Source organism: Staurois parvus, unplaced genomic scaffold (genome assembly GCF_062004578.1).
Source record: "Staurois parvus isolate SC_StPar_1 unplaced genomic scaffold, SC_StPar_1.0 ptg000458l, whole genome shotgun sequence".
NCBI classification, from domain to species: Eukaryota; Metazoa; Chordata; class Amphibia; order Anura; family Ranidae; genus Staurois; species Staurois parvus.
Window position 1 is genome coordinate 3,106,790 of NW_028318254.1, and position 18,204 is coordinate 3,124,993.

At 47.7% G+C, this 18,204-nt stretch overlaps 1 protein-coding gene across 1 annotated transcript in view; it reads right to left on the reverse strand.

Annotated features, from left to right (window-relative positions):
- The window catches only part of NTM (neurotrimin), an 839,110-nt gene extending 824,772 nt beyond the window's left edge, over positions 1-14,338 (reverse strand). The window contains exon 1 of the mRNA XM_089688899.1: positions 14,183-14,338. Coding sequence (XP_089545025.1) covers positions 14,183-14,246 — 64 coding nt within the window. The 5' untranslated portion in view covers positions 14,247-14,338. The remainder of the gene's footprint in view (positions 1-14,182) is intronic.
- Between the last annotated feature and the right edge of the window lie 3,866 nt (positions 14,339-18,204).

The window sequence follows — 18,204 nt, forward strand, 5'->3', positions numbered from 1 at the left end:
CAACAATACATCATTCAGTGAATCAGTTTTTCGTTTGCTTTGTCACATATGCGCAGTACGAACAGTTCGATTTTTAACGGGTGAGAAACACATTCACCTTTTAATTCATCCATTCAGCAGAAGTCTATCAAACTTTTCCTTTGATTTTTTTACTTCAAACTTTTTCGATTTGTGTCCATTACCTGGACAAAAAAATGAACAAACTGTCCCGATAACAGATGTTCAAACAATTTTCCATCTTTTGTATGGGCACCATAATGGTCACCATGAACGTTACAATCTGACCATACAATCTTTTTACAATTCACGCACACTATGTAATATGAGGCCTTACCTGTGCTATTTAATCAATATGCATCCAATCTGTCAGGCTCTTGCACTATATAGTTCTTTGCAGATCTAGCTACAGGTTCACACCTAAGCGTTTTCCGCAGCATTTGCAGAAACACAGTACATTCCATTTACCATGATTTCCTATGGGACATGTTCACATCTCCACGTTTTCACCCGGTGCGTATTTTGGAAAGGGTCAGGGACTTTTTTGAACGCAAAAAGTTGCGTTTTTGGTTCTATAGACTTCAATGGAAATGATGCAGAAACACATGTAGGGCATTTTTTTATGCATTGTTGATGCATTTTGCATTTTAAATCTGCCTAGCAACAAGAAAAATTGAAAGAAAATCAAATAAACCCACAAAATGCGTAAAAAACGCAGGTGCCAAAATGCAATGCAGAAACACCTCAAACACAACCTGCATAGGTATGAACCTAGCTTAAATGAGATTGTACAATCAGATTGCATAGTGTATGGTCAGTGATAGTATTTAAGGCAGGGAACATAAAAGGGCAGGAAATGCTGTGGATGCCAATCTCCATTGTGCCAGAATCCCCAAATCCCCAAACTGACCAGCGTCCCCCAATACAGCAGAAAGCAATGATATACCAATCCACACCAACCAATCAGACATCCCTTTTCCTGCATGTGGAGTAAAAAACACAAATGAAAGCTGCTACATGATTGGCTGCTGCATTCAGTTCTCCAGCTACGACCCTCATTTAGCAGAAGCCGTCTGATAATTAGTGTTTTTTAATGGCCGGCTGAACGGACATTTTACAAGCTTTGCTGAGCCAAGAGAAAACTCAACGATAAAACCCAAACAAATCAGCCAAACGAGCCATTAAACGGGAGAAGATTTGACGGGAGTCGCCAGAGATCCAGAGGAGAATATTAATCAGAATCCAGCCCTGAGGTCATCTCCGACAAAATGTCATTCCGGGGGCAACAGATAGAGCTTGTGGAATAAACTGAATTGCAGGTTTATGTCTGTGCGTCACGTCTGAAAACATCGGGGGGCTGTGTGCCTAAAGCCGGCCATAGATGATGCGATTTTCTTTCACTTAGTTCCCCCATCATCCGTGTTGATGGGGGAATCCCTCCCGTGGATCTATTGTGTTCTCCCGGCGAGGGGGAACTGGGATGTGGGAGGGGGGGAGCCATCACTGCCAAGAAAGCAGCGTTTATTGCTAGTGGCTGTAGCATGCAAAATCCGACAGGCTGGTTGTACCCAAGTTGTACAACCATCGAATTGGGTACAATCAGCCTGCCCATAGATGGTTTGAATCTTAGGCAGTCCCTGCTCAACCGGCCGAGATTCAAACAGTCTATGGACAGCTTTAGGCTGCCAATACACTGTGCAATCAGATTGCACAATCTCCTTTAGATCTGCCCACAAGTATGTAGTGCAGAGCCCCGCATCAACTTTAGCTCTACCAAATCTAGGTAATATAAGGACCTACCTAAACTATCCAATCAATTTGTAACCAATCAGACAGGCCTGTGCACTACATATTTGTTGATAGATCTAACCCGAGGTTCACACCTAAGCGTTTTCCGCAGCGTTTTGCAGAAATGCAGAACAATCCATTTACCATGATTTCCTATGGGATAGGTTCACATATGAGCGTTTTCACCCGGTGCGTTTTTTGGAAAGGGTCAGGGACTTTTTTGAACGCAAAAAGTTGCCTTTTTGGTCCTATAGACTTCAATGGAAATGCTGCAGAAAAGCATGTGTTGCGTTTTTTATGTGTTTTTGCCGTGTTTTTGATGTGTTTTGCTGTTTAAATCTGCCTGGCAACAAGAAAATTTTTAAAAAATTAAAAAAAAACATGCAAAATGCATCCAAAACGTGGCAAAAACGCAAGAGCAAAACGCAATGCAGAAATGGCTCAAACACAACCTGCATAGGTGTGAACCTAGTCTTAAAGTGATTGCACAATCTGCAGTCTAAGGCTGGTCATACATTATACAATTTTATTGTAAAAGTTTCCTTTAGATTTCTTGAAATCATATAAAATGAGGTGAAACCTAAACACTTTGGATTTGTATGCAATCAGCCAGGCCCTTGCACTACATAAGGTAAATCTAAAGGAAATTGAATAAGAAAATTGTATAATGTATGGCCAGCTTAAGGATCATTACACATTACAATCTCATCATACAATCTTTGTACAACCAACCTTAGATTTACCAAAACGATGTAATATGAGGATCTAACTAGTCTAACAATCAGTTTGTATATAGTCAGGCAGGCCCTTGCACTACTTTTTTGGTGGGTCTTAAATCGAGTGTACAATCAGAATATAATGTGTGTGGTTAGCTTTAGACTGTAGACTAGACGCATCAATGATGCCGCAATAAGAACTGTCTGTAGTGCCTCAGCCACCAATCTCCTTCGTATTCTGACAACTGAAATCCAAATAGCCAAATCTGGTGACTGGGGAGAAATACACATACAGTAGTTGTGATACAGGGGCCCTCAATGGAGGATGGGGGCCCTCAAAGACCCAGAATAATCTTTCTTCAATAAAGATCCTTGACTTCAAGGGACAGTCCTTTTTCTCAGCACTGATGTTAGTAGACTGTTACTAAGAAGAGGGGAGTAGATGTGAGATCATTTCAAAGAATGACAAATCGGATTTCTTGATAAATTTGAAAGATAAATTCTGATTGGTTGCTGAGAGTAAAGCTTGCTGTATGCGCTGTCTCAATGATTATACTATGAAGCTTTCATTGAGAACTTTAATAGGCCGTCTAGACACATTGATGACTCCACCCATAACGCCAGACCAGGAACAGCGCCATCCACTCAACAAAGCATTTGATTTGCTGTGAGATGTGATGCGTCACCAACAGCTCGCCAACAATGCTCTGCCCAGGCTGGACAGCTTGCATCCATTGGGGTGACAGGTACTCTTCTTCATCTAGAAGCCATTCATTGAATTTGATGGAAATGTGTTGTTATTCAACCAAACAATGTAACAAAGTAAATACAAAGTACGATGTACAGGGATCACAGTCTCAGCAGCAACCTCAGTCTGAGAAATGACGCAGGGCACACAATAAAGAGGACCTGTCTCACCTGGACACTGGTGGTCGGAGGACATATTACAATGTCACCTATGACCAGCAGAGCTCGGTGTTCATGCTCTGTCGGTGAACCTCTGACCAGGGGCAGACTGACAACTCATGGGGCCCATGAACAATAGGGGATCATGGGGCCCCTGTGTCCTTGCCCACACTCAAACTACTCCCAAAAAAGCCTAAGAAAGGTACCAGGGGCATCTCATGGGGCCCCCTACTGACCCCGGGCCCTCAGGCAGTGCCCGAGTGTCTGAATGGTCAGTCTGCCCCTGCCTCTGACTGAATGTGATCCGAAGCTGAGCAATTCATATGTTGGCAAGGTGTGTCCTCACTTGCACTGGACTGGTACAGAGCTGCATACTTACTAACATTACAGTCCTGAATCCAGGACACTGGTAACCCCACTCTGCCAACTTTCCGGGTGGGCATACCCAAACCAAGCACACTTTATAGGCTGGTCCCATCCAGATTCCACCCCTAATCCGCATATCACTCCAGCTTTGTGGGTTGTCTCAACCAGATCTTCCCCTTAAATTAGGGAAAATGTCCACCATGCCCACTTTACAGGTTGGTCCCACCAAGTTCCCACCTCCAAATATCCTGGAACAGCCCATCACTCCAGCTTTATTAATTAGTCCGACCCAGACCTTATATCTAAATACACATGAAATGCCCACCATACCTGCTTTCCACATTGGTCCCACCCAGCCCCCACCTCTAAATACACATGAAATGCCCACCATACAAGCTTTCCACGTTGGTTCCACCCAGACCCTGCCTCTAAATACACATGAAATGCCCACTATACCAGCTTTCCACGTTGGTCCCACCCAGACCCCACCTCTAAATATGCATGAAATGCCCACCATACCAGCTTTCCACGTTGATTCCACCCAAACCCCACGTCTAAATACACATGAAATGCCCACCATACTTGCATTCCAAACTGGTCTCACCCAGACCCTGCCTCTAAATACGCATGAAATGCCCACCATACCAGCTGTCCACGTTGGTCCCACTCAGACCCCGCCTCTAAGTACACATGAAATGCCCAACATACCTGCTTTCTACAATGGTCCCACCCAGACCCCACCTCTAAATACCCATGAAATACCCACCATACCTGCATTCATTGTTAGTCCCACCCAGACCCCGCCTCTAAATACACATGAAATGCCCACCATACCTGCTTTCATTGTTAGTCCCACCCAGACCCCGCCTCTAAATACACATGAAATGCCCACCATACCTGCTTTCAAAGCTGGTCCCACCCAGACCCCACCTCTAAATATGCAGCGGCCACCCATTTGTTGCCTCATTCCCCACAATGAACTTTCTTGAATTACTCTGCATGTGCAGTAACTCAAGCAAGGTGAATGCTGTGATCTCGGCATCAGTGGGACAGAGGGACAAAACGTGGGGCTGTCCTTCCAAATCCTGGACAGTTGGCATGTATGGAACTGCATTACCTGATGGCATACACGGGGCAAAGCGCTTACTACAGAGAGTGCAGACTCTTTCATAGCTAGCGGGAGGGATGACATTTACTGGTAACCTGTGAGAATAGAAATTTTGGAGCTGCTGTAAGCTTTGTACGTCATCTTCATCCTGCAACTTCACTACTTGGTGACTCGCTGTCCTGGAACAAGTGTGCAGCCCTTGAAGTGACACTTGAACAGGTCAGGGCATGTAGTGCAATATTCACCTTGCATGGCCACCGTAGCAGCCTGCAGGGGTCACATTACACCCTATGCTGCACACACATTCTGTAACAGCATTGCCCTGGGAGGGAGTCCCCACAGATAAAGCATTGTAGAGTCAAAACTCAGCTTGTAACCATCCTGCTAATGCACTCCCACCCAGTGCACATGTGTTCAATGTGCCATCTATAGTGCCCTTCCGTGATCTGATTGGCAGCGGTTAAATTGAGATTTCAGGTTAGCTCACCTGCTCAGACACAGGCGGTGAACAATTCCCATTGGTTCCTTATTATCCCTGACAGAACACTGCAAGGACCGGTCAACTATGTAGTGCAAAGGCCTGCCTTCTGGATCTAAATGCAATGCATTATTTAGGTCTGTTCTTATATTACATAGATTTATCAGATCAAAAGGAGATTGTACAGAGATAATACAATCTGATTGTATAGTGTATAGCCAGCTTTAAAGCAGAACTAAAGTTGAAAAGAAATGTGAATATGCAGGAAATGTCTCTTATGTGATAGCCCTGCCTGTCCACAATCCTCTGCATAATATACAATGAACAGCAAAGCGCAGCACAGTTTACACCCCGGCACAATGCCTGCGTGGGGTGTTGACTGCATTCCTGCACATGTGTGGGAGTGATGTCATCCCATGCTAGCCAATCAAGATGGCCAAAGACCGACACCTGGAAGAAGATGTCGGAGTGGGTGAGGGACCTTGAAGGCATTGGACTGTTGGAACAGAGGAAAGTATTTTTGACTTGATTTCCACTTGTGCAGAGAGTCTACAATCAGATTGTATAGTGTATGGCCAGCTTAACTCTCATCCACATGTCAGTCTATAACTTCTAAACCAGAAGGCCCTGACTTACCATTAGGCAGAGTAGGCTGATGTCTAGAGGCAGCAGAGGGAAAGGGGGCAGCTCTTCCCTGTATAGTCACTGAAATATTTCCCCATCAGAAGTAATCATTCCCTTTTACTATATGAGATTATACACACGTGATGACAACTTTTTACAGTCAGGTCAGCAAAATATGTTCTATGAGCAGAGGGGTCCCGCATGGGGGAGGGGTCGGCAAAGATTTTGCACCTGCTAGCATGGTGCCATAGTCTAGAAGAGGTAGCCGATTCCTGGTAGGACAGGATTTCCAGACTTCCAGGTACGTGCGTAGACAGGATAATCTGTAACAGTGTAAAATCAGAGCGCTGAGGATTTCATCTGTGTGAAGGAATCTGGAAAACTTGGCCTGTTATTGGCTACTGCAGAAATGTGTGACCAACCCCCACTTATTTATTAGGCTCCACCCATGGCACGGCACGGATAGGGATGGCAGACCAGACATCATACAAAGTTCCTGATGGAGTGACATAAGACAAGGGATGCAGGAAATTCTAACTCCAGGCACATCATCTGATGGTCAGGCCACACCCCTCCATCCAATCAGAGAGCTGGAGCCGCATCCACTGGCTGGGGTCCTCCAACAGACTATCATTTACAAACCACTGAGAAAGAGAACCAGTCATGATGGGGTGGATAAAGGAATGAGAAATGATGAGAATTCTGCATTTGTCCCCTTTGTACTCTACCTGGGGCCGACCCTTCAGCCTGAGTGTGGGGGGGGGGGGAGGGTCTAGCGATGAGCCCCCCTTTCCTGTTTTGGGGTCTCTTTATTTTAGTCTGATGCTGTTTCCTGGGAAATGAGTTAAAAAAATCTGATTGCATGTGGATGTGTATTGCCATGTATTTGTTTTAATGCACATTTCAATGTACTTAGCATGTTAATGTCCATCCACACACATCTACGTGTTCATGTATCATGATGCGTGTTCACATGTCTAAATATGCGTTTATGCTTTGTGTCCATCAGGGGCGGACTGACCATTTGGAAACTCGGGCACTGCCCGAGGGCCCGGGGTCAGCAGGGGGCCCCATGAGATGCCCCTGGTACCTTTTTCATAGGCTTTTTTAAGTTTGGGCAAGGACACAGGGGCCCCATGATCCCCTATTGCCCTGGAGCCCCATGAGTTGTCAGTCCACCCCTGGTGTCCATGTGTCGCGTGCATCATGTGTGTCGTGTCACGTGTCCCGATGTGTGTTCAGATACATGCCATCACATGTTGATGTGCATTTTAATGTGTTTCCATTTGTTTCAAAGCAGGACCCATAAAACAGAAGGAGTGATAAGCTCCCCTCCTGACGTCACACTGTCTCCCAGCCTCCGAGTGTGCAGTGTGACGTCAGACCCTTGTCAGCTTTCAGGTGACCTCTGACACTGAATGAAGATAAATAAGAAGGTGAACATGACAGGTCACATGTTCAGTCTGATGATGATCGGGTGAGCCCGGACATGACAGGTTCTCCTGGATCCGCGCGGAGCTCCGCACAGCCCATCCATAGCGCGGAGCGGAGATCAGGGAGAGGAGGTTGCTGATTGGCTGCTCTAGTTGGACAACTGTTGGAGGAGGGAGGTCTGGGCCACCCGACCCCACCGACACCACCATCGGCTCCCCGACTCACAGCTGTGCTTATTCTGCGCCAATACACAATGTACAGACATCCGAGCCCGGAGTGTGAACAGCGATCGATGTGTAATGAGCCAGTGAGGGGAACACGGACGAGGGGCGAATAATAAGAGGCAGATTCTGGGTGGGGGGCTGGGACCCAGAGGAACAATACCCAGGGTAGGGGGTCAGGAGGATGGAGGGGTGCCTGGAAGGTAAGGGGGGAGGAGGGATGCCTGGGGGGAGAGGGGAAGGAGGGATGCTTGGGAGGTGAGGGGGTGGAGGGATGCCTATGGTATAGGGGGGTCAGGAGAATGGAGGGATGCCTGGGGGGGGGGGGGGGGGGTAAGGTGGGTGGAAGGGTACCTGTGGAATGATGATAGAGTACTTCCCGGGGTAGGGGGATGGAGGGATGTCTGGGGTAGAGGAGGGTGAGGGGGTAGAGGGATGCCTGGGTTAGAGGGTTGAAGGAAATGAAAGGATGATTGGAGTAGGGGATGAAGTGGATGGAGTGATGTCCAAGGTAGAGGGTGAGGGGCATGAAGGGATGGCTGGAGTAGGGGGTGAGGGGCATGAAGGGATGGCTGGAGTAGGGGGTGAGGGGCATGAAGGGATGGCTGGAGTAGGGGGTGAGGGGCATGAAGGGATGGCTGGAGTAGGGGGTGAGGGTATGAAGGGATGGCTGGAGTAGGGGGTGAGGGTATGAAGGGATGGCTGGAGTAGGGTTTGAGGGGGGTAGAAGGATGTCCAGGGTGGGGGGTGATGCTTGGGAAGGTGGTGGTGGTAGGGAGGAAGGGAGATAACAGGGAGGAGGGGTTGGGGAAGGGGGGGGGGGGGGTGTCATAAAAGTATAGAACATATAACTGCTAATTGATGGGGTGTACCCTCTGCTCAAACTTCTGCCAATCACATCAATGGCAACTTGCCAGATCTGAGCGATCTCCAGGCTGTGGAGATAATCGGACAGACTACGGATAGATGTGTATATCAGATGAATACAATGTATTAGTACACCGGAGGGGGGATACAGTGTATGAGAGTTGGAGAGGTACATTGTATAGCTATATCAGAGAGATAATTGTAGGTGTATATGGGATGCATACATTCTGTGTATCGGATACTTGATAGGTGTATATGGGGAGGATACATGGTGTATATGGGATGGATAGGTGGTAGGTGTACATGGGATGGATAGCTGGTAGGTGTACATGGGCTGAATAGGTGGTAGGTGTATATGGGGAGGATACGTGGTAGGTGTACATGGGATGGATAGGTGGTAGGTGTATATGGGATGGATAGGTGGTATGTGTATATGGGGAGGATACGTGGTAGGTGTGTATGGTATGGATTGGTGGTATGTGTGTATGGGGAGGATACGTGGTAGGTGTGTATGGGATGGATAGGTGGTAAGTGTATATGGGGAGGATACATGGTAGGTGTATATGGGGAGGATACATGGTAGGTGTGTATGGTATGGATTGGTGGTACGTGTATATGGGGAGGATACGTGGTAGGTGTATATGGGATGGATAGGTGGTAGGTGTATATGGGATGGATAGGTGGTAGGTGTATATGGGAAGGATACAAGGTAGGTGTGTATGGCATGGATAGGTGGTATGTGTATATGGGGAGGATACGTTGTAGGTGTGTATGGGGAGGATACGTGGTGTGTATGGGGAGGATAGGTGGTAGGTGTATATGGGGAGGATACGTGGTAGGTGTATATGTGGATGATACGTGGTAGGTGTATATGGGGAGGATACGTGGTAGGTGTATATGGGGAGGATAAGTGGTAGGTGTATAAGGGGAGGATACGTGGTAGGTGTATATGGAAAGGATAGGTGGTAGGTGTGTATGGGATGGATAGGTGGTAGGTGTGTATGGGAAAGATAGGTGGTAGGTGTATATGGAGAGGATAGGTGGTAAGTGTATATGGGAAGGATGCGTGGTAGATGTATATGGGAAGGATACATTGTAGGTATATATGGGGAGGATACATGCTAGGTGTGTATGGGATGGATAGGTGGTAGGTGTATATGGGAAGGATACATGGTAGGTGTATCTGGGATACATGGTAGGTGTATATGAGAAGGATACATGGTAGGTTTATATGGGAAGGATACATGCTAGGTGTATATGGGATGGATACATGGTAGGTGTATATGGGAAGGATAGGTGGTAGGTGTATATGGGAAGGATACATGGTAGGTGTATATGGGAAGGATACGTGCTAGGTGTATATGGGATGGATACATGGTAGCTGTATATGGGAAGGATAGGTGGTAGGTGTATATGGGAAGGATACGTGGTAGGTGTATATGAGAAGGATACATGGTAGGTTTATATGGGAAGGATACATGGTAGGTGTATATGGGGAGGATACGTGGTGTATATGGGACGATACATGGTAGGTGTAAATGAGGATACATGGTAGGTTTATATGGGAAGTATACATGGTAGGTTTATATGGGAAGGATACATGGTAGGTGTATATGGGATGGATACATGTTAGGTGTATATGGGAAGGATACATGGTAGGTGTATATGGGATATGTGGTAGGTGTATATAGGATGGATACGTGTTGGTTGTATATGGGATTGATAGGTGGTAGGTGTATATGGGGAGGATACGTGGTAGGTGTATATGGGGAGGATAGGTGGCAGGTGTATATGGGATGGATAGGTGGCAGGTGTACACGGGGAGGATAGGAGAAAGGTGTACACGAGGAGGATACATGGCAGGTGTACACGGGGAGGATAGGTGGCAGGTGAACACGGGGAGGATATGTGGTATGTGTATATGGGGAGGATAGGTGGCAGGTATATATGGATGGATACGTGGTAGGTGTATATGGGGGAGGATATGTGGTAGATGTGTATGGGGAGGATAGGCGGTAGGTGTATATGGGGAGGATACACGGCAGGTGTAAATGGGGAGGATACGCGGTAGGTGTATATGGGGAGGATACATGGTAGGTGTATATGGGGGAGGATACGTGGTAGATGTGTATGGGGAGGATAGATGGTAGGTGTATATGGATGGATACGCGGTAGGTGTATATGGGGAGGATACACGGCAGGTGTATATGAGGAGGATACGCAGTAGGTGTATATGGGGAGGATACGCGGTAGGTGTATATGAGGAGGATACGCAGTAGGTGTATATGGGGAGGATACGCGGTAGGTGTATATGAATGGACACGCGGTAGGTGTATATGGGATGGATACGCGGTAGGTGTATATGGTGAGGATACGCGGTAGGTGTATATGGGGAGGATACGTGGTAGGTGTATATGAGGAGGATACATGGTAGGTGTATATGGGGAGGATACATGGTGCATATGGGGAGGATACATGGCGGGTGTATATTGGAAGGATACACGGTAGGTGTATATGGGGAGGATACACAGTGGGTGTATATGGGGAGGATACATGGTGTATATGGGGAGGATACATGGTAGGTGTATATGAGGAGGATACGCAGTAGGTGTATATGGGGAGGATACGCGGTAGGTGTATATGAATGGACACGCGGTAGGTGTATATGGGATGGATACGCGGTAGGTGTATATGGTGAGGATACGCGGTAGGTGTATATGGGGAGGATACGTGGTAGGTGTATATGAGGAGGATACATGGTAGGTGTATATGGGGAGGATACATGGTGCATATGGGGAGGATACATGGCGGGTGTATATTGGAAGGATACACGGTAGGTGTATATGGGGAGGATACACAGTGGGTGTATATGGGGAGGATACATGGTGTATATGGGGAGGATACTTGGTAGGTGTATATGGGGAGGATACATGGTAGGTGTATATGGGGAGGATACATGGTGTATATGGGGATGATACATGGTGTATATGGGGAGGATACACGGTAGGTGCATGGGCGGACTGACCATTTGGAAACTCGGGCACTGCCCGGGGTCAGTAGGGGGCCCCATGAGATGCCCCTGGTACCTTTTTCATAGGTGTTTGGGCAAGGACACAGGGGCCCCATTATTTCCAATTGCCTGGGGGCCCCATGAGTTGTCAGTCTGCCCCTGGGTAGGTGTATATGGGGAGGATACATGGTGTATATGGGGAGCATACATTGTGTATATGGGGAGGATACATGGTGTATATGGGGAGAATACGTGGTGTAAATGGGGAGGATACGTGGTGTATATGGGGAGGATACATGGTAGGTGTATATGGGGAGGATACATGGTGGGTGTATATGGAGAGGATACATTGTGTATATGGGGAGGATACACAGTAGGTGTATATGGGAAGGATACATGGTGTATATGGGGAGGATACATGGTAGGTGTATATGGGGAGGATACATGGTAGGTGTATATGGGGAGGATACATGGTAGGTGTGTATGGGGAGGATACATGGTGGGTGTGTATGGGGAGGATACATGGTGGGTGTGTATGGGGAGGATACATGGTGGGTGTGTATGGGGAGGATACATGGTGGGTGTATATGGAGAGGATACATGGTGTATATGGGGAGGATACATGGTGTATATGGGGAGGATACACAGTAGGTGTATATGGGGAGGATACATGGTAGGTGCATATGGGGAGGATACATGGTAGGTGCATATGGGGAGGATACATGGTAGGTGCGTATGGGGAGGATACATGGTAGGTGCGTATGGGGAGGATACATGGTAGGTGCGTATAGGGAGGATACATGGTAGGTGTATATGGGGAGGATACATGGTAGGTGTGTATGGGGACTATACGTGGTGTATATGGGGAGGATACGTGGTGTAGATGGGGAGGATACACGGGGGGGTATATGGGGAGGATACACGGCGGGTGTATATGGGGAGGATACATGACGGGGGTATATGGGGAGTATACATGGCGGGGGTATATGGGAAGGATACATGGCGGGGGTATATGGGGAGGATACATGGCGGGTGTATATGGGGAGGATACATGGTGGGGGTATATGGGGAGGATACATGGGGTATATGGGGAGGATACATGGCGGGTGTATATGGGGAGGATACATGGCGGGTGTATATGGGGAGGATACATGGCGGGGGTATATGGGGAGGATACATGGCGGGTGTATATGGGGAGGATACATGGCGGGGGTATATGGGGAGGATACATGGGGTATATGGGGAGGATACATGGCAGGGGTATATGGCGAGGATACATGGCGGGGGTATATGGGGAGGATACATGCCGGGGGTATATGGGGAGGATACATGGAGGGGGTATATGGGGAGGATACATGGCGGGGGTATATGGGGAGGATACATGGCGGGGGTATATGGGGAGGATACATGGCGGGTGTATATGGGGAGGATACATGGCGGGTGTATATGGGGAGGATACATGGGGTATATGGGGAGGATACATGGCAGTGGTATATGGGGAGGATACATGGCGGGGGTATATGGGGAGGATACATGGCGGGGGTATATGGGAAGGATACATGGTGTATATGGGGAGGATACATGGTGTATATGGGGAGGATACATGGTGGGTGTATATGGGGAGGATACATGGTGTATATGGGGAGGATACATGGTGGGGGTATATGGGGAGGATACATGGTGTATATGGGGAGGATACATGGCGGGGGTATATGGGGAGGATACATGGCGGGGGTATATGGGGAGGGTACATGGCGGGGGTATATGGGGAGGATACATGGTGTATATGGGGAGGATACATGGTGGGGGTATATGGGGAGGATACATGGTGGGGGTATATGGGGAGGATACATGGTGGGGGTACATGGGGAGGATACATGGCGGGGGTATATGGGGAGGATACATGGTGTATATGGGGAGGATACATGGTGTATATGGGGAGGATACATGGTGTATATGGGGAGGATACATGGTAGGTGTATATGGGGAGGATACATGGGGTATATGGGGAGGATACATGGTGGGGGTATATGGGGAGGATACATGGCGGGGGTATATGGGGAGGATACATTGTGTATATAGGAAGGATAGGTGGATACATTGTATACAGAGGAGAGGTCTGTGAACACAACAGGTTTCCCTGAGCCCGGCACACAGCCGATCGGTTGGGGTTCAGCTCAGGTAGGTGTCATTGTCGGGCGATGTGTGTACTCTGCTCCCCCCCCAGAGCTCAGTACAAGGGGGGCTTTCATCAGCAGCCTGGACCTTTAACCCGTTCGTAGCGCCCTCTGCTCCACAGATCGGGGCAGGATGATGGCACTGCGGAGTGCCAGGCTGTTAACCCGTCGTGTGCCGGCAGGGGCAGAGAACAGATCACCTGATCAGAGACTTCACTTAACCCTTCACAGCCTGGAAAGCAAAACCAATAAGTACACGGGAGGAGGGGGTGTCAATGTGTGCCATCACCCCTCCCCTACCCAGCCCCCCTCACATGCTGGAGGGAAGAGGGTTCTGCAGAACTGGGGGGGGGGGGGTGCCCACTCCCCCCCCCCACACTCCCGCTTTCCAGGTAGCACAGTAAACAGCAGACACAGTGGGCTGCAGAGCTTGCAATCGCCCCATGCAGAGCAGAACTCCCCTGGCAGGGGCAGCTGGGGGTCTCCCTACCTTGCAGGAGGCACAGGGCAGCCATGGCACTGAGGATGAGCCAGGAGAACGGGTGCAGCAACATGTCCAGGAGCAGCAGACAGCCAGAGATCCGGATAATCCAGCAGAGGCTGCAGAAGATGAGAATGGATGTGATCACAGCACTGCCTGCCTCAACTGCAGCGGCCACGCCCCCTGCACTCCTATTGGCCACAGCAGGAGCAGAGTGACAGCTGAGAGAAGAGGGTACCAACCTGCAGGTGTAGCACTGACTGATTCAGTGCATGCACCAACACTGACACAAAGAGTATACCTCAACACTGACACATAGAGCATACATTAACACTGACACAAAGAGTATACCTCAACACTGACACATAGAGCATACATCAACACTGACACAAACAGCATACCTCAACACTGACACATAGAGCATACATCAACACTGACACATAGAGTATACCTCAACACTGACACATAGAGCATACATCAACACTGACACATAGAGTATACCTCAACACTGACACATAGAGCATACATCAACACTGACACAAACAGCATACCTCAAAACTGACACATAGAGCATACATCAACACTGACACATAGAGCATACATCAACACTGACACATAGAGCATACATCAACACTGACACAAAGAGTATACCTCAACACTGACACATAGAGTATACCTCAACACTGACACAAACAGTATACCTCAACACTGACACAAAGAGCATACCTCAACACTGACACAAAGCATATACATCAACAGTGATCGACACTAAACCGGAACAAACATCAACACTGATACAGAACAAACACCAGCAGTGACACAGAGTATATATCAACACTGACACATAGAGCATACATCAACATTGACACAGAGAATACATCAACACTGCCACATAGAGAATGCATCAACACTGACACACAGCATGCATCAACACTGACACAGAGCTTACATCAACACTGACACATAGAGCATGCATCAACACTGACACATAGAGCATGCATCAACACTGACACAGAGCATGCATCAACACTGACACATAGAGCATGCATCAACACTGACACAGAGCATGCATCAACACTGACACAGAGCATGCATCAACACTGACACATAGAGCATGCATCAACACTGACACAGAGCATGCATCAACACTGACACAGAGCATGCATCAACACTGACACATACAGCATGCATCAACACTGACACAGAGCATGCATCAACACTGACACATAGAGCATGCATCAACACTGACACAGAGCACGCATCAACACTGACACATAGAGCATGCATCAACACTGACACAGAGCACACATCAACACTGACACAGAGCACGCATCAACACTGACACAGAGCACGCATCAACACTGAGACATAGAGCATACATCAACACTGACACAAAGTATACATCAACACTGACACACAGAGCATACATCAACACTGACACACAGAGCATACATCAACACTGACACAGAGCATACATCAACACTGACACACAGAGCATACATCAACACTGACACACAGAGCATACATCAACACTGACACAGAGAATGCATCAACACTGACACATAGAGCATACATCAACACTGACACATAAAGCATACATCAACACTGACACAGAGCATGCATCAACACTGACACAAAGAGTATACATCAACACTGACACATAGAGTATACATCAACACTGACACAGAGCATACATCAACACTGACACAGGGAGCATACATCAACACTGACACATAGAGCATACATCAACACTGACACAGGGAGCATACATCAACACTGACACATAGAGCATACATCAACACTGAGACAGAGTATACATCAACACTGACACAGAGCATGCATCAACACTGACACAGAGCATGCATCAACACTGACACATAGAGCATGCATCAACACTGACACATAGAGCATGCATCAACACTGACACATAGAGCATGCACCAATATTAACACACAGAGCATAACCACCACTAATACACAGAGCATAACCACCACTAATACACAGAGCATAACCACCACTAATACACAGAGCATACACTGACACAGAGCATACACCAACACTAACACTCATACAGAGAAAACACCAAATACTGACATACAGCATTCATCAACACTGACACACAGAGCAGAAACCAAACATACACTGACTGATAACTAAACAAGAATAATGTATTCTGAGGAATGTCCAGTCCAAGACATATATACTGACTGAGAGGAGACTGTTATACCTCCGGAGCAGGGGCGGACTGACAATTTGGAAACTCAGGCACTGCCCGAGGGCCCAGGGTCAGTAGAGGGCCCCATGAGATGCCCCTGGTACCTTTTTCATAGGCTTTTATGAGTTTGGGCAAAGACACAGGGGCCCCATGATCCCCTATTGCCCGGGGGCCCCATGAGTTGTCAGTCCGCCCCTGCTCCGGAGCCCAATACAAGGCTTAGGGGCAGCATGTCACCCATTGGCACACATTGCGTGGCTCTCGCAGCCCCTGCAGAAATCATGCTGAATCGGGTCATTGGAGGAAAACTATTTATTAGTCTGGCTTCTATTGGTTAAATGATTCGGTTTGTCTCTTCCCCACAATGGTATTCTGTGCGGTCCATTCCTTTTCTGTTTTTATGTTTTTGTTCCTCTGATCTTTTATAATGGATCTTGCTGAGAGAAATATCAAATGTGGCACAAGAAATTTTAAGTGGGCTGCAGGGAGCATACATGTGGAAGCACTGATTTGTAAAAGGTCTGTAGTAGCAGTGATCTCTAGCAGTCTCATGTAACCTTTTTCCAGTCTATGACTGTGCCCTGAAGCATATCCCCCAGTCTCCAACAACTTCCATAGCATGTTCCCAGTCTCTGACCATCTCCTGCAGCATGTCTGCCGTCACTAACCTTCTCCTGTGATTTGTCTGCATTCCCTGCAGTAACATTGCTTTACATTCACTGAATATTATGTGCAGCCATTTGATGATGTCAGGGGCCACACTTTGGGTCCCCTTTATCATAGAAGTTGATCACTACTGTGTTAAGCTATTTCACAAATTATTTTTTTTTTAAATTCTTCCACTTAGCATTTGACAACAAAAATATTGTTTGTATAATCAGATAATAACAACAGGAACAGAAAGAACAACAAACAAGAAATGACAATTCTTTATCTTAGCAGATGATCTGTGTTTAACATTCTCACACTGGAGCTGAAGGTAAATGCTCACTGTGTTCACACTGATTTGATGCCAACTATACCTTCACATGTCAGGTCCAAAATTCATTTTAATAAAATTCCTGGACTTTACCTGTGAGGGCTCAGAATGTGCTGTCAGTTGCCCCTGAACTGTGTCTTTGAGGGCTTTAGCCTCAGAGCTGGCTGCCAGTGGCTCTTGGACTGCGACTGCTGTAATCTCAGAACGGGCTGTTGGTGGTCCCTGGACTATGCCTGTGAGGGCTGTAATCTCACAACGGGCTGTTGGTGGTCCCTGGACTATGCCTGTGAGGGCTGTAAGCTCAGAACAGGCTGTTGGTGGTCCCTTGACTATGCCTGTCAGGGCCGTAAGCTCAGAACGGGCTGATGGTGGTCCCTGGACTATGCCTGTGAGGGTTGTAAGCTCAGAATGAGCTGTTGTGGTTCCTGGACTATGCCTGTGAGGGCTGTAAGCTCAGAATGGCTTTTGTGGTCCTTGGACTATGCCTGTGAGGGCTGTAAACTCGGAATGGCTGTTGTGGTCCCTGGACTATGCCTGTGAGGGCTGTAATCTCAGAATGGCTGTTGTGGTCCCTGGACTATGCCTGCCAGGGCTGTAAGCTCGGAATGGGCCATAAGCTCAGAACGGGCTATTGGTGGTCCCTGGACTAAGCCTGTGAGGGCTGTAAGCTCAGAATGGGCTGTTGGTGGTCCCTGGACTATGCCTGTGAGGGCCGTAAGCTCAGAATGGGCTGTTGGTGGTCCCTGGACTATGCCTATGAGGGCCGTAAACTCAGAACGGGCTGTTGGTGGTCCCTAGATTATGCCTGTGAGGGCTGAAAGCTCTCAGAATGGGCTG